The sequence below is a fragment of the Ambystoma mexicanum genome, chromosome 2q, assembly GCF_040938575.1.
Source record: "Ambystoma mexicanum isolate Mex_15411 chromosome 2q, UKY_AmexF1_1, whole genome shotgun sequence".
Taxonomy (NCBI): domain Eukaryota; kingdom Metazoa; phylum Chordata; class Amphibia; order Caudata; family Ambystomatidae; genus Ambystoma; species Ambystoma mexicanum.
The window spans coordinates 599,210,644-599,232,164 of record NC_090924.1 but is presented as its reverse complement, the minus strand read 5'-3'; the positions used below and the strand labels follow the sequence as shown (position 1 = coordinate 599,232,164).

Genomic DNA, 21,521 nt, shown 5'->3' with positions numbered 1-21,521 from the left:
CTGACATGCCCTTAAGACAGTCAGTACCGGGGAACGCTGTTTCCCGTAGTTTCTTTTATCGTGTTGCGGCTTTAGTGCAACATGACACAAGAGGGCACTGTAAGCTAAGTTACAGCTCTCTTGGGTCTCTAGCCTTCTACAGGCCCTAGATACTCTTTTAGGATGGTATTTGATCGGTGCAAGTCATTCAGGGACTCGAATGGTGGCAGCGATCGTTTTGTTTATTTTGAGCTCCTTTTGGCGTTCTGAGCACGTTTTTCGCACTGAACCCAAAATGGTGGCCTGGCTCCCAAAATGGCCAGACCACGAGGCTCCTTTGTCCTGTCCACTGACCGTCTTGCTCCCTTCACCTTCCCCAGGTCGAGCGACCCGGGGCCTTCCTTATTTGGGCATGTACTTTCCCGCAAAACGTGGTTGCTTTCGCGGGCTTCTACATGTCGTTTGTGTGCCTCCAGGGTGTGGGCTGGGATGTCTGGTCCCAATACACATCCTGGGTGCCAGAGAGTCTAGGGTGGTGTGAATGCCTGGGACCACCGTGGTCCGTGATTGGTCCACGTATGGTATGTGTGTTGATGAGCGGATCTCCCATTGGCTCCCCTCCGTTTTGGCGCGAAGGGAACCGTGGATAAGAGGGGGCTGGAAACACCACTACCATGTCGATCTCCTGAGTTCTCACGAACGAAGGAATACAGGAGCCAAGTATCCTGCAACCAAGAGGCTGGACCGAGGAATCGCTGGTGACCCGCTGAAGGAATCCTCCTTTGCACTGCTGTCGTCCTGTGAAACCCTTTCCTCCTTTGATCGAACCAGAAGGCCTGTACTGGTGCTTCGACCTTTGGAATAGCAGGAACAGCTATTCCCGGCGACTTCATCAACTCCTGCCAAGTAAGCCTTCGGAAGTGTCTCTGGGCCATCCAGTTGACTGACCAGCTTACAAGGGAGTCCTGCTCTGTAACTGCCGCCAGGTTGTGTTGTATTTCGAGTCCTTGTCACTCTCCCACGCTTCGTACACTTGGCGTTCCCAAGTCTGAAGGGAGGAGTGTACATTTGGCTCGAATACACACGGCCGCTCCGTTGTCCTGCTGCGGCAACAAACTGTGCTGGTTTCGTCGATTGGGACGTCTTTTTGCTCTACACGACTACGAGGCGTTCCCTGCTCTTCTGAACCTGCCAGCTGCTGAAACTAACGTGGAGAAGCCTGGGTCTGCTTGCTTCGGGGACCGGTGAGTAGTTTAGCTAGGATCTGGTCGCCCTCCTGCAGTAGCCCATTGCTTTTCCCTGCTGTGTAAAAACAGCACCCTTTTGGCCGTACTCGCGCCCTGCTTCTGCCCGCTGTGGAGGCTGTGCTTGAGTTGCGGAACCTGTTCTTCTTCTGTTGTGCACTAACCCGAACTGCCTGACTTCCTCCGAAGAGCTTCTCCTTTTGCCCATTGGCACCAGCGTGTGCAGGTACTTTGAGCACAAGGCTCCACTCTTCGCAGGGCTCGGACTTCCATCTAGTTAGGTGCCTCTGAAGGCGAACTGAGTCTAAAGCATTATCGCACTGCCTGTTTTCTTTCCCTTTCAGGTGGACTACACATTTTGTGCATATAACGCTTGCGACTGTCGTATTTGTATATATATTGTGTTGATATGGTATGTGTTGGCTTAGTATTGTGATATTGTGATTTTCTCGCTACGGTCATTGTTTTAAAGGCCTTAAAATAAATGTGTATATATTTTTGATATAACAACTGTTTGGAGTAGTTTGTAAGCGCTCTTGCTTTGTGTGCTCATTGCGGGCTTTCAGTCACCCTCACCCCTCTTGAGACCTAGTCTTGACCGCCGCGATCGCTACCTTGATTGGTCTGGCTTGTCCAGAGGTTACCCTGTTCCAAGTAATTAGGTTGGCCTTCTGAACTTCTGCGCCACCAGGACAGAGTTCAGAAATCCGTCTTAACACTTCATATCTCTCAGTACCTGGACCCTGCCACCCCCATATCCCCTCGCGCACATGAGCCCAGGGCCACGGGGTTGGCAGATTACTATCCAACCAGAAGTATGGGGCTCATAGGCCAGTACCTCCCAGGAATGGAGGGGCGGGCATCCGGGTATGGGCACCCAAGCACGGTGCAATTTAGAGGGGAACCCTAGGAGAGTAGGCCCATTAAGGGCATCCTGAAAACTTCTGCCTAGTTAGGTCAGTGGGGGGGGGGGGGGGTACCCATCGAATCCTGGCAGCAAGGAGGAATCTGAAGACTACTCTGAACGGCGCAGGACACAGGAGACCAGGTCCCCACATTCTGCCAGCCATTCCCAGGCTCGCAGAATCCGGGAAAACCTGGAAGAGCAGACAGGAACCTCTGGGAGCAGTGCCTCTGAGTCAGAGGATGAATGGACCAGGGTTACCCGAACCAAAAAGGCCAATAAGGCAAAAAGGGCCTTGCTTAAGGACCCATTGAAGCAAATAAAGGCAATAAGGAGTGTCATCACGCCTTATCATAAGAACGCCAAGTATTCCGTTTGGGAACACTTGGAGCTCTATGAGCAAATGATGGAGACTTTCCATTTGAAGGACAGCAGTAGCTGCATCCAGTACGTCAAATGGACATTCTCCCCAGAATACTCCAGTTTCTTTGCGGGGCTGGAGGACCAAAATCATTTAAGATGGTCCACCTATAAAACGGCCATCTTGAAACATTTTTCTGTTCACAGAAATCCTCAAGAGGCTCGCAAGGCAGCCTACAATTTGCAATGTGGGGAGGATCAGGCCCCACAAGAGTTTGTGCAAGAATTAAAGCGTGCTTTTGCGCAGACCACCAGAAGGGTGCGCACAGACAGCAAAGAGTTTGTCAATACATTTTTCCATGCTCTCCCTAAATATATAATGACCCAGCTCGTGAGAGATTTTCATGAGAAAAGATCTTTAGACTGGGTCATTGAACAGGCTACCCGGATCTATGAGGTGCAGAAGCCTATAGAAAATAAAAATAACGCGCCGAAAAACCCCAAAACCAACAGCACCCCTGCTGCTTCCAAGGTGGCAGAGGTAAAGGTTGCCCCCGTTTTAGATTTGGAGATGGGAGGCCTAAAAACCTGCCTGCACCAAATAATTCACAGCCCAGAAGGCCCTCGGGCCAGTCACAGACAGGGAGTCGAGGAGGTAGTCCCACAAATGGGGTCCCCCGCTCCCCTGACTATGTTAGTCCCCGCTATAAGGGAAACCAACCAATCCTGGGTTATGTGTGGACTCCTCCAGCCCAAGGGGGGGATCCAGCCAAGCACCTAACCCAGGGGACTTCCCTCCCAACTTCCCACAGGAGGGCAGAAATTCTCCAAATCATGGGCAGAACTTTTTCCCCAGGTATCCACTCAATTTCCCACCCCAAAATCACCCATCCTTCTTTCCCCAATTCCCTGAGCCCAGACAACCTAATCCGGGAGAGGGGAGGCCAAGGGTGGAGGGGTACCAAAATCTTCCCAACCAGGGGTACTACCAGAGAAGGGATAGCTACCCTTCCCGGGATCAGCCCAGGGGAGAAAATAGAGCCCCGTATCAGCCTGAGCGGGTTTCACAACTTGAGCGCCAGGTCCAAAATATGGCACGAGATCTGGGTCACATACTGAGGGCTCAACAGAACCCTCACATGAGCATGCCACCGCAGAATGCCCCAAACTCGGGACCTGGTGCTCCAGAACAATGACGGGGGCAGCACCCCAATAACACACCGGTTCCCAGGGAGGAGGCACAAGGGGAAGGGGGGTTTAAAGCCTTGGAGGAAGCTTCCTTCCCAACTTGTAAACAGCCCCTGGAAAACCAGGAACCGGAAACAAAATCTCCTGCCCCTGAATGCCTGCCTCCCAAGGAGCAGAGGGGGGGTATGAGAAACAAAGGACCCAAACAGACCCACTTTGTGGAGGAAGTACAGGTCTTCCAATTTGAGGGAGAGGGATCCTCAGAAGATCCTGGGAAAAGGATCTTCTCCTTCAGAGATGGGGGAACTCCTCCCAAAGAAAAATGGGTCCCAAGGGATGCCAATTCAGACTGGGGAGATATGGAGACTGAGCTACCGCCGCCCAGCATCTCATCCCAGAACCCACAATACCGAAATCCCCTGGTTCAAACCCATCCTGATGACTGCCTCCAAAAAGGGCGGGGCGGCCCAGAACCGGAACCAGGGGAACCCACAATGGCTCTGATCTCCAGTTGCCAACTTTTTCTTTCAGATTCCCAAGGCTCTCCACAGAATTCTAACCAAATCTCTTCTCTAGCAATGTCCAAAACCAGAAAGTTAGCCCACCAGTTGTCCAAAAATGTGCATTATCTGTGCCCCCTTGAGGAGAAGGAGGGAAGATACTATGCCCCGGTACAACTACAGGGGCAGGGTACAATTTTGGCACTGGTGGACATTGGATCCCAAGCTACCCTTCTGTCCAAAAGGGCCTTTAAGGAACTAAATGCTGGAAGGGGGGAGAATTACCGTATTCCTCTCACCTCTCTTCCTGGACAACTGCAGAACTTTGACGGGAAGGAAATTCCCGTTGAGGGGACTGCAGACTTGGACATTAAAATTGGGCGCCACAAGGTGAAACACCCGGTCATAGTAGTGACTCCAGAGGGCACCCCTTGTTTACTAGGGAATGACCTCCTGAGAAGGTTGTCACCCCTAATAGATTGTGTAAACAAGTTCCTCTGGACCCAGACTAGCCGACCAATAAAATTAAAACAGAGTGTCAACCATGTTAGTTTAAACGGCACCTGCCACATGGTTGAACAAAAATCTGACCAAGTAGAATTTCACTTCCAGAACAACCAAATTCCAGACGTGACAGTAATAGCAGTCGGACAACAGACTGGTGATGGGGGGTCCTCTCTATTTCTGAAAATCAACCTTCCTTCCAGTTTAAGGTGGTATTCCACACTGGAAGGAAACACTCTGAAATTCTTCACCAATCCACAATCAGAAACTCCCACTCCTATAGTCCAGAAAGATGTGAAATCAGCTCAGAGCCTGGCTGATATTCAGCAAATTGGAGAGCAGTTGTTCATCCCTGTTCAGTTAAATGATGGGAAGGACTCTGTTCTCGCTCGAGTGTGCGTGAACAATGGTAAGAGCTTCATCAGCGAAGCCATGTTCCGCCAACACCCAAAAGATCCAGCCATTCCCACATTCAAACTGATAGACAAATGGGAAATGGAACTGGAAGCACCTAATTCCAAACATCTCCTGCCAAGTAGGTGTATGCTCAAAATCTCCATTGGCAACAAGAGCATAGTCCATAATTGTTGGGTTGTGCGAGACGTCACTGCCGCCTTTTACTTAGGCAGTGACATTCTCAATCGCTTTGCCATTAGTTTGGACCTAATAAACTTCAAAGCTTGGTCCCTATTAGCGGATAATCCCATGGGCTTTGATGATCCAGAAAAAGCATTTAGGTCAGCTCAATTGCTACCTTATGCAGTTGAAATTCAGATCAAAGAGGAAGTCACCATCCCAGAAAGGACCCGACAATTTTCCCTGGAAGTGAAAGTTAAAAGAGGACAAAAATTGCAAAACCCTGATGCTTATATACATTTAAATGCTTTTCTCCAACAGCAAGGGTTGGGGGTAAACCCAACACCATTAGTCAACATAGAACATGACACCATTCCAATAGAGGTGGATAACAGCGACTTAAAGAGTATTACTCTAGCCGCAGGCACCGTTATTGGAATGGCGGTTGATGACCGACATTTTTCCATTGATTTAGGAAATGAACTGTTAGGACCAATCCCCAAGGACTGTTTTGACAGTGACAGTGATGACAATACAACACCAGACATGATTTGTACCCGGCATGGGGGGAACTTCCTGGTGTACACTTCCTGCCCTTATGGTAAGGAAGATGTGACTTGTGACTTCAGGAGGGATGAGGTGATTTTCCAGGTCCATGAGGGTTGCCTTTTCCACCTGAGGCCTCCAGTCCAAATCAGCACTCTGACCAGGGACTTCTCCACCCAGCTGGAGGAGGCCGCTGGGATAGCCAAACCAGAAGTCTTTCCGGGCTTCAGGCAGATGGTGGAAGAGAGTCAACCTAGCTGATGCCTGTGGGACTCTGGAACAGAAGCAAAAGTTGAAACAAGTTTTCTTGGATTTCCAAGATCTCTTTGCGGTAGACTCATATGACTGTGGTCGCACCGACATCCACACCACAACAATTCCCACGGACCCTGGAATGACTCCAGTGTTTGTGAAGCAATATCGTTTGCCTCTCGCATCCATGGAGTCCCTTACTGAAATAATTAAGAATCTGGAGTCCCGGGGAATAATCCGTCCAGTTCACAGCACCTTCAATAACCCGGTGCTGGGAATATTGAAGCCAAACGGCCAGTGGAGACTCTGCGCCGACCTCAGGGAGCTCAACAAACGGGTCCATACTTCCCGATGGCCTCTTCCCTACATTGACCAAGGGCTGGCCCAGATTCAGGGGTCACAGGTATTCACAGCAATAGACCTGACCAATGGATACTGGACCGTGCCTGTCAGTAGGGAGGACCAATACAAGCTGGCTTTTACCTTTGGGGGCCAGCAGTACACATGGACCCGGACTCCCTTCAGATACCTCAACTCCGGCAATGAATTCAACATTTTCCTACATAAGGCCATGCCCGACCTGGGAGCGAGGGGTAACCTGGCTTATGTAGATGATGTCCTCATCAAAAGTTCATCTGTGGAGGAACACATAGCGGAGATCCGTTATGTTCTGACACAGTTGAGGGCCGCCGGAGCAAAACTTTCCTTTCAGAAAGCACAGTGGTGTAGAACCCGTGTTAATTTCTTGGGGCATGAGGTTACTCCTCAGGGTCTCTGTCCCCAGGAAAAGAAAGTGGAAGCACTTTAGAAACTGAAAGATCCCACAACTCTGCGGGAACTAAGGAGCCTCCTTGGACTGACTAATTACAGCAGAAAGTTCATTGAAGGCTATGCAGAGATCACTAGACCCCTGATTCATCTCTTGAAGGGGGGGTCAAGTGGGAATGGGGTCCAGAACAATCCGAGGCGGTAAGACAACTCAAAAGAAGCCTCTCACAAGCGCCTTGCCTAGCTTACCCTGTCAGAAACAAGGAGTTCTTCCTGGAGACGGGGTTCTCTAATACGTGCTTGACGGCAGTATTATACCAAAAGCATGACAAGGTCAATAAAGTAATCTCCTGCGCGAGCAAAACTTTATCCTCTGTGGAGGAAAAATTCAACGATTGTGAGAAGGGACTCCTGGCAACGGTGTGGGCATTGAAGAATTACCGCCCGTTTATCCAGGGGGATCACATCATAGTGGAGACTCCACACCAGCCTCTGCAATATCTTCAAAGTGACAGAATCTGGGCCGGGAATGTGAGTAATTCCCGAATTACTTCCTGGATTCTGTCAATGCAAGGCTTTCCTGTGGAGGTCAGATATGGCCAAAACAAGAAGAGTCCCCTCGCGCAAGGTCTGGCTGACTTGCATGATTGTGCCAGAGAAAACTGTCTCGAGGACGAAAGTCTAAAAATCAAGGACAACATGGAGGCATACCTTAATTCCCCACACAAAGTCTTTGAAGAAGACAAGTGTGAGGGAATGCCCACTGTCTATGTGGATGGATGCTCTTACCATGTTGACAACGACGGGGAGAAAGAACTGGTGGCTGGCGTAGGGAATGCATGGGTGAAGGAGTTCCCAGAACCCTCCGCTGGATACAAAATTGGTCCCCGAAGTAGTCAGGTGGCAGAATTGATGGCTGTGCATCAGGCCATCCTCACTGCTGTCCAGCATCAACTGCACGAACTGGTCATAATCACAGATTCGGATTATGTACGGAACGGGTTCGTGGAGCACCTGGTTAATTGGAAAACCAGGGGCATGTTATGTGCTAATAACAAACCCTTGAAACATGGGAAGTTAATCCAAAACATTGATGATCTGGTCACATCGAATGGGATGACCATCTACTGGAAAAAGATCAAGGGTCATTCCAAAGTAGAGGGACCAGACAAAACTGGAAATGACTTAGCTGATCAGCTGGCCAAAACCGGGGCCATCCAAGGGGATCTAATCGAAATAGAGTCCCTGTTGGGGGAAATCCAGGTCACTGCTATCACTAGGTCCCAGACAAATGCTCACAATGATCTTTCAACTGCCCAATGGAGCAAGGAGACCCCTGATGCTGATTTGATTACAGCTCAGAAGGGGGATCCAATTATTGGTAAGTTTTACCAACACCTTGAGGACCCTGAGAACTTTCCCCTGACGGATACCGATTACATTGGGAAAGAGGACCTAAGAGTGTTGATGAAATGTCCAAAAATGTTCCGGATCCAAGACGGTTTGTTGGTAAGGAAATCCAAAGCTGGCCACGATCAGTGGGTGGTTCCTACCTCAAGTCACGGCCATGATGCGGCCACCGCCGGTCATAGGGGGTTTCACACAACATTGGAAATCTTAAGAGAGGTTGCATACTGGCCACACATGGGGCAGGACCTCGACCAATACTTGAAGGGGTGTCTTGTGTGTGCACAATTTCAGCCACCATCCCTCACGCACCGTGCACCCCTCCAAAAGAGGGGGATGACACTGCCATGGTCAGATTTGCAAATCGACTTTGTAGGCCCTGTAATACGCTCGTCCAGAGGAAACAAGTACATGTTGACCGTTACATGCTTGTTTACCAAGTGGGTGGAATGTCTCCCAGCCCCAAACTGCAAGGCAAAAACAGCAGCTGCCCTGATGATTAACCACATCTTTTCCCGTTTTGGTCTACCACAAAGGATTGAGTCAGGCAGAGGTAGCCACTTCACCAGTGAAGTGATGACAAAGATGTGGGAGATACTGGGGGTCAAAAGAAAGCTACATATTGCTTACAGGTCAGCTTCTTCTGGAGCAGTGGAACGTTACAACCGGACAATTGTGAGCATCTTAAAAAGGTTTGTGACAGATTCTGGGCCGAGTTGGGATATCCGATTACCTCTGGTCCTAATGGCCATCAGATCTACCCCTTCATCTGCAACCAAAATGTCACCATTTGAGTTGATGACTGGACGCAAGATGGTGCTTCCCCAGCATTTGCTCTACAGAACCCAAGAGCAAACGTTGATAAATGCCTCCACAACTCATGAGTATGTGGAGAATTTAAGGAAACACCTTCAACATGCTTTTGCCTATGCTCAGCGGAATCTAGAAAGATCAGCCGAGAGCATGAAGACCCACTATGATTTAAAAACTACCCGAAAGGAATATAAGGTGGGTGATCGGGCCTATCTATACAATTTCCAAAGGAACCAGGCCAAACAGCGAAAATTCTTGCCTACATGGAAGGACCGTTTGAAATTATAGACAAGATCTCCCCTGTGGCCTACAAGATCTGCATCCCCAAAGGCGGTTTGGCAGAGGGGGAAGACAAGTGGGTCCACGTAAACCAGTTGAAGTGTTGCCATCCCAGGCACACTTTGCAGCAACTGGAGGAGTCATCTGTAATCCCAGAGGGTACAGCTCCAGAGTAATTCAATTCCAACCCTAAAATATCCTACATATAGCCTATCAAATTCTGTGTTTCTCAAGTTTATGTGTTCCTGTTGCTTAATTTAAAAAACTGTGCATGTTCATATCTGTTGAGTTCTAAAATATATATGCCACCCCACTATATCAATGGTGGGGGAGAAATGTCCATGAATAGGTATTGCCGCTTTTCCTTTGTCGTCCTAGGAGAAAGAAAACCTGGAGACTGGCCAGGGAGGACGATCCGGAGACCGGGAGCAGAGACCCAAGGGGCCCGGGGTACCGCCCAATATTCCCATCAGGACCGGCGAGGAGAACCGATCGATCAGTGCCGGATGGAGGAAAAGATGCTGAACTGTGCCATTTGCAGAATTGGGAGAAGATTATGCGGACATACCAGTACGTGGGTCAAAACACTCTTTGCACCCGACTCCCCATCGACTCAGATTAAAGTGCAGTCGGGTGGGGGGGCTTTGTTGGGTGTCCTGACCCACGTTTGAGCTATCATGCTGCAACATTTTTGAATGCAAGCCTCCAGGAAGAGCAGAGTTTGAACAGAGTATACCTCATGTGATATGTGATGGGTGCATGTAATTTTAAACAACTGAGTATCTGTGCAATATGTATTTGAATCAAATATAGATTTGTGGGCAAACTGACCAGGGGAGGATCCTCTGACCCATAAAACCTACAGCATCACCCTGACTCACATTTCCTTCCCCCAATCATGGGAGAGGGGAGAATTGGGCCAATGACAAGTAGAGAGGGGCAGGCTTAGCTAGGCCCAGGCACACACCCATTTTCAAAACACATAAAAAGAGACTGCTGGGACAGGTAGAGACATTCAATTCCATTTGCTGCAACGCGCTCTGCCGGACCACACAACATCCAGAAGATACCAGATCCAACACTTAGACTTTAAAACTCCAAAGAACTTGATTCAGAACTCAAAGCAAGGGCCTAAACCCACAAACTGAGAACTCTTCTCAGCAGGCCTCAGCATCCAGCAAACCTAACAGCGGTAGCAGCATCCAGGAGCCGTGCAGATCAGCGCTGTGTCCAGAGAAAGCTGTGCAGAAAGATCCAGGAGCTGTGCACAGACGCTGTACCCAGAGATCCATGAGCCGGGCCAGGAGCAGTGTCAGACCAGACCAGCAGAGCAGAGACCAGACGCTGTGCGCAGAGACCGTCCGGGGCGAAACCAGAACCGAAGCCATCTTGACCCGATCCGTGAGACCTAGACCTTCCAAATACATTGTGAGTACAGCTAGGACGGTGTGAAACCAAATCTCTTAGTTTCCAGTGATATAATTCAATCTATTTAATCTAAGTAGAACTGCCTCCTGTCACTTGTCAATTCTGCAGCCACATAGCTGTCACCTGTCATTTTTAAAAGCTGTCACCTGTCAATTTGAGTTACTTTAAATTCGAAAAACGACCTTTACAAAATCGTTCATATCTTTGGAACCGTTTGGGCTTGGTTTAAACTTGGTTTAACTTTCCTCTGAAAGCTTAGAATCTTAGCTTTTCAACGAACCTAGAACCGACTTGCTACTCCTTATACTTTTGCCGTAATCGTGATTCACGCACTGCGAATTTTGCCGTGATTCGCGATTTGGTTAAAAATCCAGCCACGTGTGAAAACAGCAGCTTCCTTGCTTTCCTTTGCCAAAAATTCGTTTAACCTGCTAGTTACTCCTAGAGCATTGCTAAAGGGAGCCTGAACTCATCCCTAGTATCTCTCACTCACCCTGAACCTCCTAAAGGGAATTAAAAGCATTTTCAGCATATTTCTCACTGCATTGTCACCATATTCAAAGCATTTTGCCTGTGTTTCAAAACTTGTATAAACTGCTGGGGGGGGGGATTGAACTGAATTCTATTTGATTGCATTCCTAAGAACTGGGTGCTCTCATCTTCATCTCCTTACATTGCATAAGGGGGGGGGGTGAATTGTCCAAGAAAGTGATTACATTGTCTTTTGCTGAAATCCTATCAAGTTATTTTATGTACTGCATTTTCATGCCACATTGCATCTATTTGAAACCATAAAAGTATTGTTGCTATCTTATCCATCCTATACCCACTCATCATTGATTATAAAGAAGTGTGCTAGTGCCAGACTATCCATTATTGATTACTGCTCAGATTAAGTGTGATATTCAATTCTTAATTCATTATAAAAGTGTGATATATATATATATATATATATTGTTTAAATTCTCAAATAAACCTTTTAAACTTGCAAAACAGAACTACTTCTTGGCTCAGTGGGGTCAGGGGGATTCCACGAGAGGGGTGTTATATAGGCGTAGTCATCCAGAACTCATGAACTGGACATAAAGATATATCAATAAGGGTTTCCATTCAGTATCCCAGACTAGGCATTGACTTAGCTGTAGTGTTGAATTGAATCCTCTTACATGTCTTCACCTGGAAAACGAGCAAGGGTCTAAGCAGTTCCATTATTTCTACTTATATACTCAAGTCCCTTGCAAACAAAGGACAGTTATTTTCCACAATAAATCGCTCTCCACAAGACCCTCTCTGTCATTACTCCACCTTTAAAATCCTAATTCACTCCTATGCATGTGCCCTATCCATGTATGCATGACTGTGCATCAGGATGTGTTTCTGCCAGTTGGTGTCAGCACCATCACACCCCTTTCAGAGAGAACCACATCAACAGGAATCTGCTTCCAGTCTCGAGCCCATTCGTTGTAACACCTTGGCAATTGGCATGCTCTGTACACCACACCAGTGCATAACCAGAGTTACAAACTGTGTTAAGTTACAAATACACAATACGCAGTCTGCCTCTCGTCAAGCTCTGTGGGCAGAGGACTGCCAAAGTTATTTTGTCTCTATCTCCCAGGAGCCAGACACTGATTGCCCATATTATGCTTTGTATGTATGAAGTCTATTAAAGAAGAAGAATGCTTGTCTCTTCTACAACCTCTTCAGTTGTGTTTATTAGCTGGTGCTGAAGCGCCATCTATACGCCAAAACTATCGCACTGGAGAACAGCTAGGCAAGAGATGACAGGTGAAGGAGGACACAGCTTGTGGGTGTTTGGTTATTTACCCACTCACTGACAAGCCCAGGGCCATGCTAATCCATATGGCAATTCCCTGCCTCTTCAAGCCAAAAACATCCTCCTGGGATCTCTGTCCTAACTAACAAGCAGCAAATTCAAACGTTGGCCTGGCAGTGACATTTCTAAGTAGTCTGCTGAGAGTTAATGGCTTAATTGCATCCATCGAAGCACTACTGTTGCAATGAGAAGGTCTTAACCAAGTGTACCTTCAGCACCTTGATTTATACTTGTGGCTGGCACCAAGGTCCAGTAAAAAAACAAGCATTGACAAAGCCCACAATTTTGGCTTCTGTATAGGTGTTACAATGGCTTTTCCGGGCGCTATCATATGACCAGGTAATCACACCATTTCCCAGCCGGTGTCATCTTAAGGCCAGTTAGTACCATTATGGCATTGCCTGGCAAATGCCTATCCCAAGCCTTCTCAAAAGCCAAAACAATTGGCTTTGCCAATACCTGTTATTTCCTTGATGACAGGTTGCAAGTTTATAACAATGATCTACAGGACATTACAGCAAGAAACAGCCAACATACCACAACATCATAAGAAACTAACAACCTCAGAATCGAAGGTTCCTTCACCAACCCATCTACTGCCGTGGAGCATGTGAATGAACTCACAAAATGATCCACTGGCATTTTCCATATTAGCAAAATATGGTAGACAACACATGAACGTACAGTACTACAGCAAAAACCCCAGATGCAAAAGAACGAGTTGGGGAACCATTTTCTTGTCCCATTTAAACGATAAGGACATGTGACAATCATGAATGTTAACTTTAAAACACATAAGAGACATACAAATATTTGGTGTTGGACAAGGGCAAGAAAGAGCAAGCTTGTTTAATAGTTATTTTTAAATAGGATCATAGACATATACACAATTACACAAACTCATTTTTCAGACACTACTGTTAAAGACCATAAGGGTCTTTCCCTCGGACAGATGTCACCCCGGGAAAATAAGATGTTTTCCCCTCGAAAACAAAATGTTTTTCATAGCTTCCACAGTACTCACAACTCTTTAGAGACTGCAAAATACATCTGGTCATCCATGCAGCTTACCTGATCCTGACACAGCAGTTCAATTTTCTCATCTGCCAACATAGCAACTTCCTCTTCCTTTTCTTGTTCTCCTGGCTTTTCATTAGTGGAAGAGCTTGTGGTTTGCGACTCATTATCCAAGTTTATAATTTTCTCATAAACATGCTCCATTACTTTTCTAACTTGCAACATGTCACTTGCTGATAGTCTATCTCTGTAGAACGCAAACATGTAAAAAATCTGGATTAGTTTCTTATCCAAAGAATCTCATTAAGATAATCCTGTTGCTACATGTCATGCTATGTTTTTTGGCAAAAAATGACCTTTCAATCATTCTCCCTATTTAACATTTTAAATCGGTTATGTCTCTTGTCAGAAAAGTGCTGAAATTAAAAGAGTTCATCAACCCCTTTCCTATTATCATGGCATGCAAACGTATGTATGTTTGCAACCAACCTCTTCTGTTGACTACAGTGAGTGGTTCTGGAGATATTTGGGGTTAGAGTGAGAGGGGGCAAGAGGGGATTGGGAAGGAACACGTCACTTACCTGTAACTCCTGTTCTCCAGCATGGGTGTTGCATGGATTCACATGCTCATGAATAATCCCCATCGTCAGGCCGATGTGAGAAACCAGGTGTCACCCGCTAGTCTGCAGTATCCCCCTGCCTCTAACACCTTTACCCCATCCTATCCGATAAGGATATTTAGAAACTCTACCACCACCCCCCTTCCCTTCACCAACACTTTCACACAGACAGCCCGCTCTGGGAGAAAACAGATTCACACCTGAGCATTGTACCTGACATGTCCCAATACTATGGTCAGGCAAGGTCAGGCAATCACTGGTCATCACTCAGACCTGACTTCCATTAAAGTTCCCCACATGGATAAAAGGCGGAGCACAAGAGCACACTCTGAGTGAGGCAAAGCATACGAAAGAACAGTACTTTCCCGCTGGTGGCTGAACGAAGGAAGACGGCAAACAAAGAAGGGTACGCAAGGAGGGAGATACCCTTGACCTTTACGGCGAGAAACTGTTACTTTCCAGAACCCTTCAGATTAGAAAGCATAAGGCCAAGAAACCAGACTGAAGAATCCTGTATTGTGTGTTGGAGATACACTGGACCCGCCTGTACAGCTGACTGGGTAGGGGAGGAACAGCAGCTGCTGTGGTACCGTCCATGGCGCCAAGATTAAAGCAGCGCTAGAGAGATCAACACAGCCGGTGAGTTGGGGAGACCGATGCAAGACAGGTCTGTGTTGAAGTCAAGGTTGCAAGTGGCAACATTGTATAAAGAGCGTAAAAACGAAGATTGAAAAGCGTGTGATGAAAGATGCAAAGAAAGCTTAATTGCTGAGGAATGTATGAACTTTAAAGGAAAAGATACAATACCAGTGACAGAGTTGTCCGGCACCACAAGGGTGCTCAATCGAAGGTCTCTGTAAGGTATACAGCCAAGAAGTGGCAGAAACGAAAGTAGAAAATTGGCAAGAAGATTGTGTGACGTGAATCAAAGTGGTCCTGCATGGGTTTAAGCAAATCCCATTGCACATTCCAAAGTCTTTGATTTTTGATATCAAGAGGAAAACATGGAAAGTGAGATTACATGGTCCAAACCCGAACGAGGGAGATCAATTGTGAACATTGTGCTAAAGGGGTCCGAGCATGAACGAGGGGGATCCATGTTCCGAACCCGATCGAGGGAGATTAAATGTGAACTGTAACCTCATGCCAGAAAAGCCAGCGTGTGTGCGAAGCTCTAACATGCCGCCTTACCACGTTCTGAAAACGTGGGGAAGGGAAGCCAACTACTCAATTATCCCGACATATTATTTCTTGAACACTTGTCTTATTTTGACAGAGACTCAACTTGGACTGCGTTATTATTTGATGGTTGTAGCTTGCTTTAAGCTAAAATCTGCTTGCCTCCTCTATAGCCTATCAGTGGCACTTTGGGTCATTCTGTCCCTGCCAATGACACTCTTCCTCCTAAACTACACCCCTGGTGGCCATCTGGCGAGAAGATTGGGAAGTAGAGGCAGCTTGATGGATGCGGCCTCCGACAGACGTAGCAGGTCTGGATACCAGATCTGTCGCAGCAACGCCAGAGCGATGAGCATTATCCTACATTGACACGGAGTGTGTTGATCACTCGTAGCAGGAGTGGAAAAGGAGGAAAGGTGAAGAGGAAGAGTCCTCTGTAAGGAAGGCATGGTTTCAAACAGTAAGATAGACACAAGTGACTACAGTTCAAGGGTGTTTATTGAACATCAATTGGGTTTGAAAAACGCTCATCCAATCCTAAATCTAAAGATGGGACCATCAAATAATAATAACGCAGTCCTAGTGGTGTCTTGTCAAAATAAAAGGTCCTATGCTAATCAACCTATTCCCAATCCTTACTTCTAAATACAAATGGTGTGGCAAACAATGTTATACAAAAGAAGTGTTCAAGAAATGATGTCAGGATAGCTGAGCCGTTAGTTTCCCATCCCCACGTTTTCAGCACGGGACTAAGTGGCACACTGTAGTATTGCTCATACTCTGGCTTTTCCAGCATGAGGATGCAGTTCAAAATCTCAGTATCAGGACCTTCTGTGCCCAAGTCTATGCCATTCAAAGTCTCTTATTTCAGAAGGTCTGATGCGACAAACATTCAAAGTTCCTTTCTTCTCAGGATTCTCATATGCACAACTTCTCTGGTGATTTACTGTTCACCCCGGTCCCCCCTCTGCTGGGCTCAGACCCACTTTACCACAAAACGTTCAATTGGTCTCCCTCCGCCAGGGCTCGGACCAAACTTCTCCCATTTTCCAACTGTATCAAAATCGAAGACTTGACTATGTGCCGGATTTTGCTTGACCCGTCGCAGGAACGCTTCGATTCACAATTCTTTGTTCTTTTCTTAATACAACCCTTTAACTTTCACTTCTACCACTTCTCAGCTGGATACCTTACAGAGACCTTAAATTGAGCACCCACGCAGTGCCGGACCCCACCGTCAAAGGTATTGTATCTTGCTTTTCAAAGTTCAAACACTCATCAGCAGTACAACTTTACTTGCGTCTTTTATCAAATGCGTTTTGACAATGGTCATTCCAGCGCTCGCCATACAATGCTGCTTCTTGCAATCTTGGCTCCAACACAGACCTGTCTTCTATCGGTCTCCCCAACTCACCGGCTTTGTTGATTTCACTGAAGCTGCTTTTTTTCGCGGAGCTAAGGACGGTACCACGGTGGTTGGTGATTCTCCTCGCCAAGATTACTGAAGCGGGAGGGTCCCGGGTATCTCCGACACACAATATAGGATTCTTTAGCCTGGTTTCCTGGTCTTATGCATTCTAATCTCAAGGGCGCTTAAAAGTAACAGTTTCTTGTTGGAATGGTCAAGGGAACATCCCTCCTTGCGATCCCACTCCTGTTTTGCTGTATTTCTTCTCTCGTTCACTTGCTGTCTCAAAATCACAGTTTCCTCGTGTGCTGTTCCTCAATCAGAATGTGCTTTTGTGCTCCGCCTTTTATCAGTGTGGGGAAGTTTAATGGAAGTCAGGTTTGAGTGTCGGTCAGTAATTACCTGACCTCAACGGACCATTATATTGGGACACGTCCGGTATAGTGCTCGGTGTTAGTCTGTTTTCTCCCAGAGCGGGCTGTCCGTGTGAATGTGTTTGTGTAGGAAAAGGGGGGAGGGGGATTGGTAGAGTTCCTACGTATCCTACCTGGTAGGATGGGGTAAAGGTGTTACAGGGAAGGGGATAGCGCATCTTGCCATCCAGTGTCACAATCCCACTGCCCTTAAAACCCCCTCACCCAGGTGATCTTCCCGCACTGGTGCACCCCCAGGAACTGGATCCAAAAGCGATGGCCGTGTCCTGGCCACCTGGATGACAAACCCCTGGGACTAGTGGGTGGGACACCTTCTGTTTTCTCACACCTTCCACAGGAACGAGAAAGCATTCCCCATGCTCCTCGGCTGTGGGAATCTACTGGCGAAACTCTGACACTTGGAGTTCATCGCAGTCGCAAAGAGGTCGATTCTGGGGTTGACCCCATTTGCGGAACAGAATATCCACTTGATCCTGGTGCAGCTCCCACTCGTGACAAGAATATTGCAGAGCGAGTCTGCAATGGTGTTCTTGGTACATGCCAAGTGAAAAGGGACGAGAAACATGTCTTGAAGAATGGCCCAGCGCCACAGGGCCTGAGCCGCCATGCTTCTGGAATGTACACCACAGTGGTGGTGTTGGCCGTAGAGATCCTCACCACCTTCCTGTTGAGTGATGGCAGGAATGACCGGAGGGCCCAGAAGACCACCTAAATTCCAGGACATTGATGTGAAGGGTCTTTTCTTCTGGCAGCCAGAGGCTTCTGGCGTGCAACTGTCCAGTGTGGGCTCCCAAACCTTCTAGGGAGGCATCCATGGTGACCGTCCCCGGCACGGAGGGACTTGGAACGGAGCCCCTTGCGTGAGGTGAGGGCACAAGCCCCACCAATGGATCACCTGCCAGAACTCCTCGTTGAGGACAATCTTGTCTGTCCAAGAGTGTGAGACCTGCAGCCACCTTGCACCCAGAAACTCCTGGAGAGACTTCACCTGTAGTCTACAAACAGGGACAAGGTTGATGCAGGAGGACATCATGCCTAACATCGACATGATGGTTCACACTGATGACGGGTGCTGTACCTTCTCCAGGATAGCTATCACCCTCTCTTCCAAGGGAGACGCCAGACAAGCGACCATGTTGAGCCAGGTACCCAGACAAAGAGCTTTGTGCAATGGCTCCAAGCAGGACTTTGGATATTTTAAGGAAAATCCCAGATCTGTCAGCAGATGCACGGTCCTCGTCGTGCGATGACTCGCCAGCGTGTGAGAGCGGGATCGGATGAGCCAATCTTCCAGGTAAGGGTAGACGTTTATGCCTTCAAGACAAAGATGCGCCACCAGGCACTTCATAAATACTCGTGAGGCCGATTTCCGGCAAAGGGAGTGCCTTCAACTGATAGTGTCGTCCCTGGAACATGAACCGCAGGAACTTGCAGTGCTTCTGGTGCATGGGGACGTGAAAGTAGGCGTTTTCCAGATTTAGCAATGCCAGGAAGTCACCTTCCTCCAGCTAGCAGAGCTCGTGCTGCAACATGACCATCCTGGACTTCAAGTACTTGTTGAGGCATCTTACGTCCAGGATCAGCCTCCACCCGCCTGACTTCTTTCGGACCAGAAAGTATCTGGAGTACACTCTGGAGCCCCGGAGATGCTGGGGGACGAGCTCTATTGCCTCCTTCTTTAACATGGTGTGGACCTCCTGTAGCAGCTGTGCCACATGCTGTTCTTGTTGAGCAACAGGGGGAATATGAGGACACCTGCGTTGGAACTCCAAGCTGTGACCTTGCTTGAGAATGTCCAGCACCCATCTCCGTGGTGATGGTCTTTCACGCTCCGACACACCTCGCCAGCCGGCCTCCCACTGGGGTGCACAAGTCCACGCCCGGTTCAGGCCTGCTTCAGAGCCGGCACCCTGGCCTGTGGGCGGTGTCAACACTGTTCTCCACCGCAATATGCCTGTGAGCGGCCTCTGTCACGAGTTGTGGAGCAGGAAGGAGGTCGATAAGGGGTGGTACACCCTTTGGAGGACCTGCTGGACTTCCCTCTCGAGGAACAAAAAGGGCGACGACCGGCTCCGTTGTAGGGTCCCCAGCAAACGTGCTGTCTCTGCGTCAGTCTTGATGGTTTGTAGAGATTAGTCGACTGTCTTTCCAAAAAGGTTTTCTCCATCAAACGGCATGTCTACCACTTTGGACTGAACATCCGGTCGGAAGTTGGTGACCCTCAGCCATCCTTGCCGACGAAGAGACACTCCGTTACCCATTTGGCGGAACCCTGTGTCAGCAATGTCCACTGCCACTGTAACGTGGTGGTGCGAGGCCACCTCCCCTTTGTGGAACAGGGCCAGGCCCTCAATTTTCTTGTATTCATGCAGGAAGTCCAGAATAGGACCCAGTTTATACCACAGTTCCCGGTCCTAGCGGGACAGAATGGCCAGGGCATTAGCAGCCTTAATGGTGGAGGCTGCAGTATACGCGATCCTCTTGCCCATCGCGTCAAGGACGAAGACGACGGGTTCAACGAGCGCTTCCAGACTGCGGCAGAGATCACTGAGTCGGGATAAGGCTGCAACCTCAAGCACTTGTGGGCCCGAGTCAGGGAACCGGTAGTTCTTCTCAAGTCTATCCGGCTTGGGCAGGGCGGTGCTCTGAGTCTTCATCAGAGCCAAGCCCTCTTCCCAGATATCATCTAGCAAGGGAACCGACATGATGGTCTTCCGTCTGGACTCGTTGGTAGAGGAATCCCTCAGGAAAGTGTTCTGAGGCCCGGGACATCATGGCGTGAAAGGAGATGACCTCATCTGGTGAAGAGGCCCTGTGGGGCTCGTCCATGCCCAACAGTTCCCAGTCAGTCACTACGAAGTCAACAGCCTTGTCTGTGTCGATCGCTGTAGTAGCTGTGTCTGTGTGCGGTGCCGGCTCCCAAGTTGGAGTCAATTTGCGATGCGGTGGAGTTGTTGGTTGATGCCTCCAGCCAACCGGGTCCTTCGACTTATGCTTATGCCGGGGTGGGTTACTGGCCGCAGGCCTTGGGAGGGTGGGGGGCTCAGAGCTGGGACAGGTCCCGGTGTGGGCAGTAGCCTCTTCTGTATTTCTGACGCCAGTGTGTGCATCGTCGTCAGAATGTCCAATAACATGTGGAGTGAAACGAGTGAGTGGCGTAGGGGCCATGCTGATGTGCCTCCTGTGGCACAGGGAGAACAGGACTCACTCCACGGCGACCCCCCAACAGACACGTTCCCACCTTTTTCATGGTCCGAATAATAGTCCTCGGGCAGATTATCGTTGCCTTTGTTGGAGATTGTTTAGATCTGCACTGGTTGCTCTGGAGCAGCTTGTGGCCCTGCACCCTTCTTAGGGTCAGTAGGAGAGATCCTACTCTTTTTCTTCTCCAGAGACTTCTGTAGTTGAGTGGTAAGGGGAGTTTTCCCCGTCCCTGGGGCGGCAGTTGCCTTAGTCAGCGCTGCCACAGCAGCTTCATGTCATGGCGGTAGGGACACTCTAGGTGTGGCTGCTGCCGTGACAGTGGACACCACCTTCATGGCCAGGACCCCTTTGAAGAAGGCGTGATTGTCAACTGGGTGGTAGCAGGAGCCATCATCGACTGGGTCGTGATCGTCGAGGATTAAATTGTTCTGGGAGGCTGAGCAGCCAATGGAGTCAAAGACTTGGACGATGGCATCCTCGAAGTGTGCAGCAATGGGCCACCTTTGCATCTCTCCTTAGTCGGCTTGTCTGCTGATAAGTGAAGCTTTGAAGGAGTCGGGGACTTTCTTTTAGAGGGAGCACCCCTCACAGGTAGGCTTGCTGTGGAAGTAGTTGGAGACTGCGAACACATCCTCTCCGAGCTGGGAGCCGCAGCAAACCCAGTGGGACTAGCATCATGGAGCCTGGCCTCCTTTTCAACCCCCTGAGAGCGGGGCATCCTCAAAGGACTCAACCTCTTTTCTGAGAGAGTTCGCTCGTGGTACCAGCCGGTCCTGGGTAAGGCATGACAGAGCCCGGAAGCAGAGTCAGATGCCTTGCCCAACTTGAGTCACGCTGCTAGCATACTGTAGCGATCCTTCTTAGTTTTGTTCAAAAACCCCTGGCAGACCTTGCATCCCTCCTCATCATGGTCCAGATGCAGGCAAAATAAACAAGCTGTCGATCCTCGACTTACACATTCCTCAATCCACACTTCGCGCAGAGTTTGAAGAGGCACCCCATCTCCTCCAACGTGGTGGAAAGGCGCAAAGCAGGCCCAGGCATTCTTGAAACTTCGATGTAAGATCTGCGATG

At 48.6% G+C, this 21,521-nt stretch overlaps 1 protein-coding gene across 1 annotated transcript in view; it reads right to left on the bottom strand.

Moving 5' to 3' along the window:
* The window catches only part of WDR48 (WD repeat domain 48), a 1,182,842-nt gene that overhangs the window by 108,523 nt on the left and 1,052,798 nt on the right, over nucleotides 1–21,521 (bottom strand). The window contains exon 18 of the mRNA XM_069647743.1: nucleotides 13,657–13,849. Coding sequence (XP_069503844.1) covers nucleotides 13,657–13,849 — 193 coding nt within the window. The remainder of the gene's footprint in view (nucleotides 1–13,656; nucleotides 13,850–21,521) is intronic.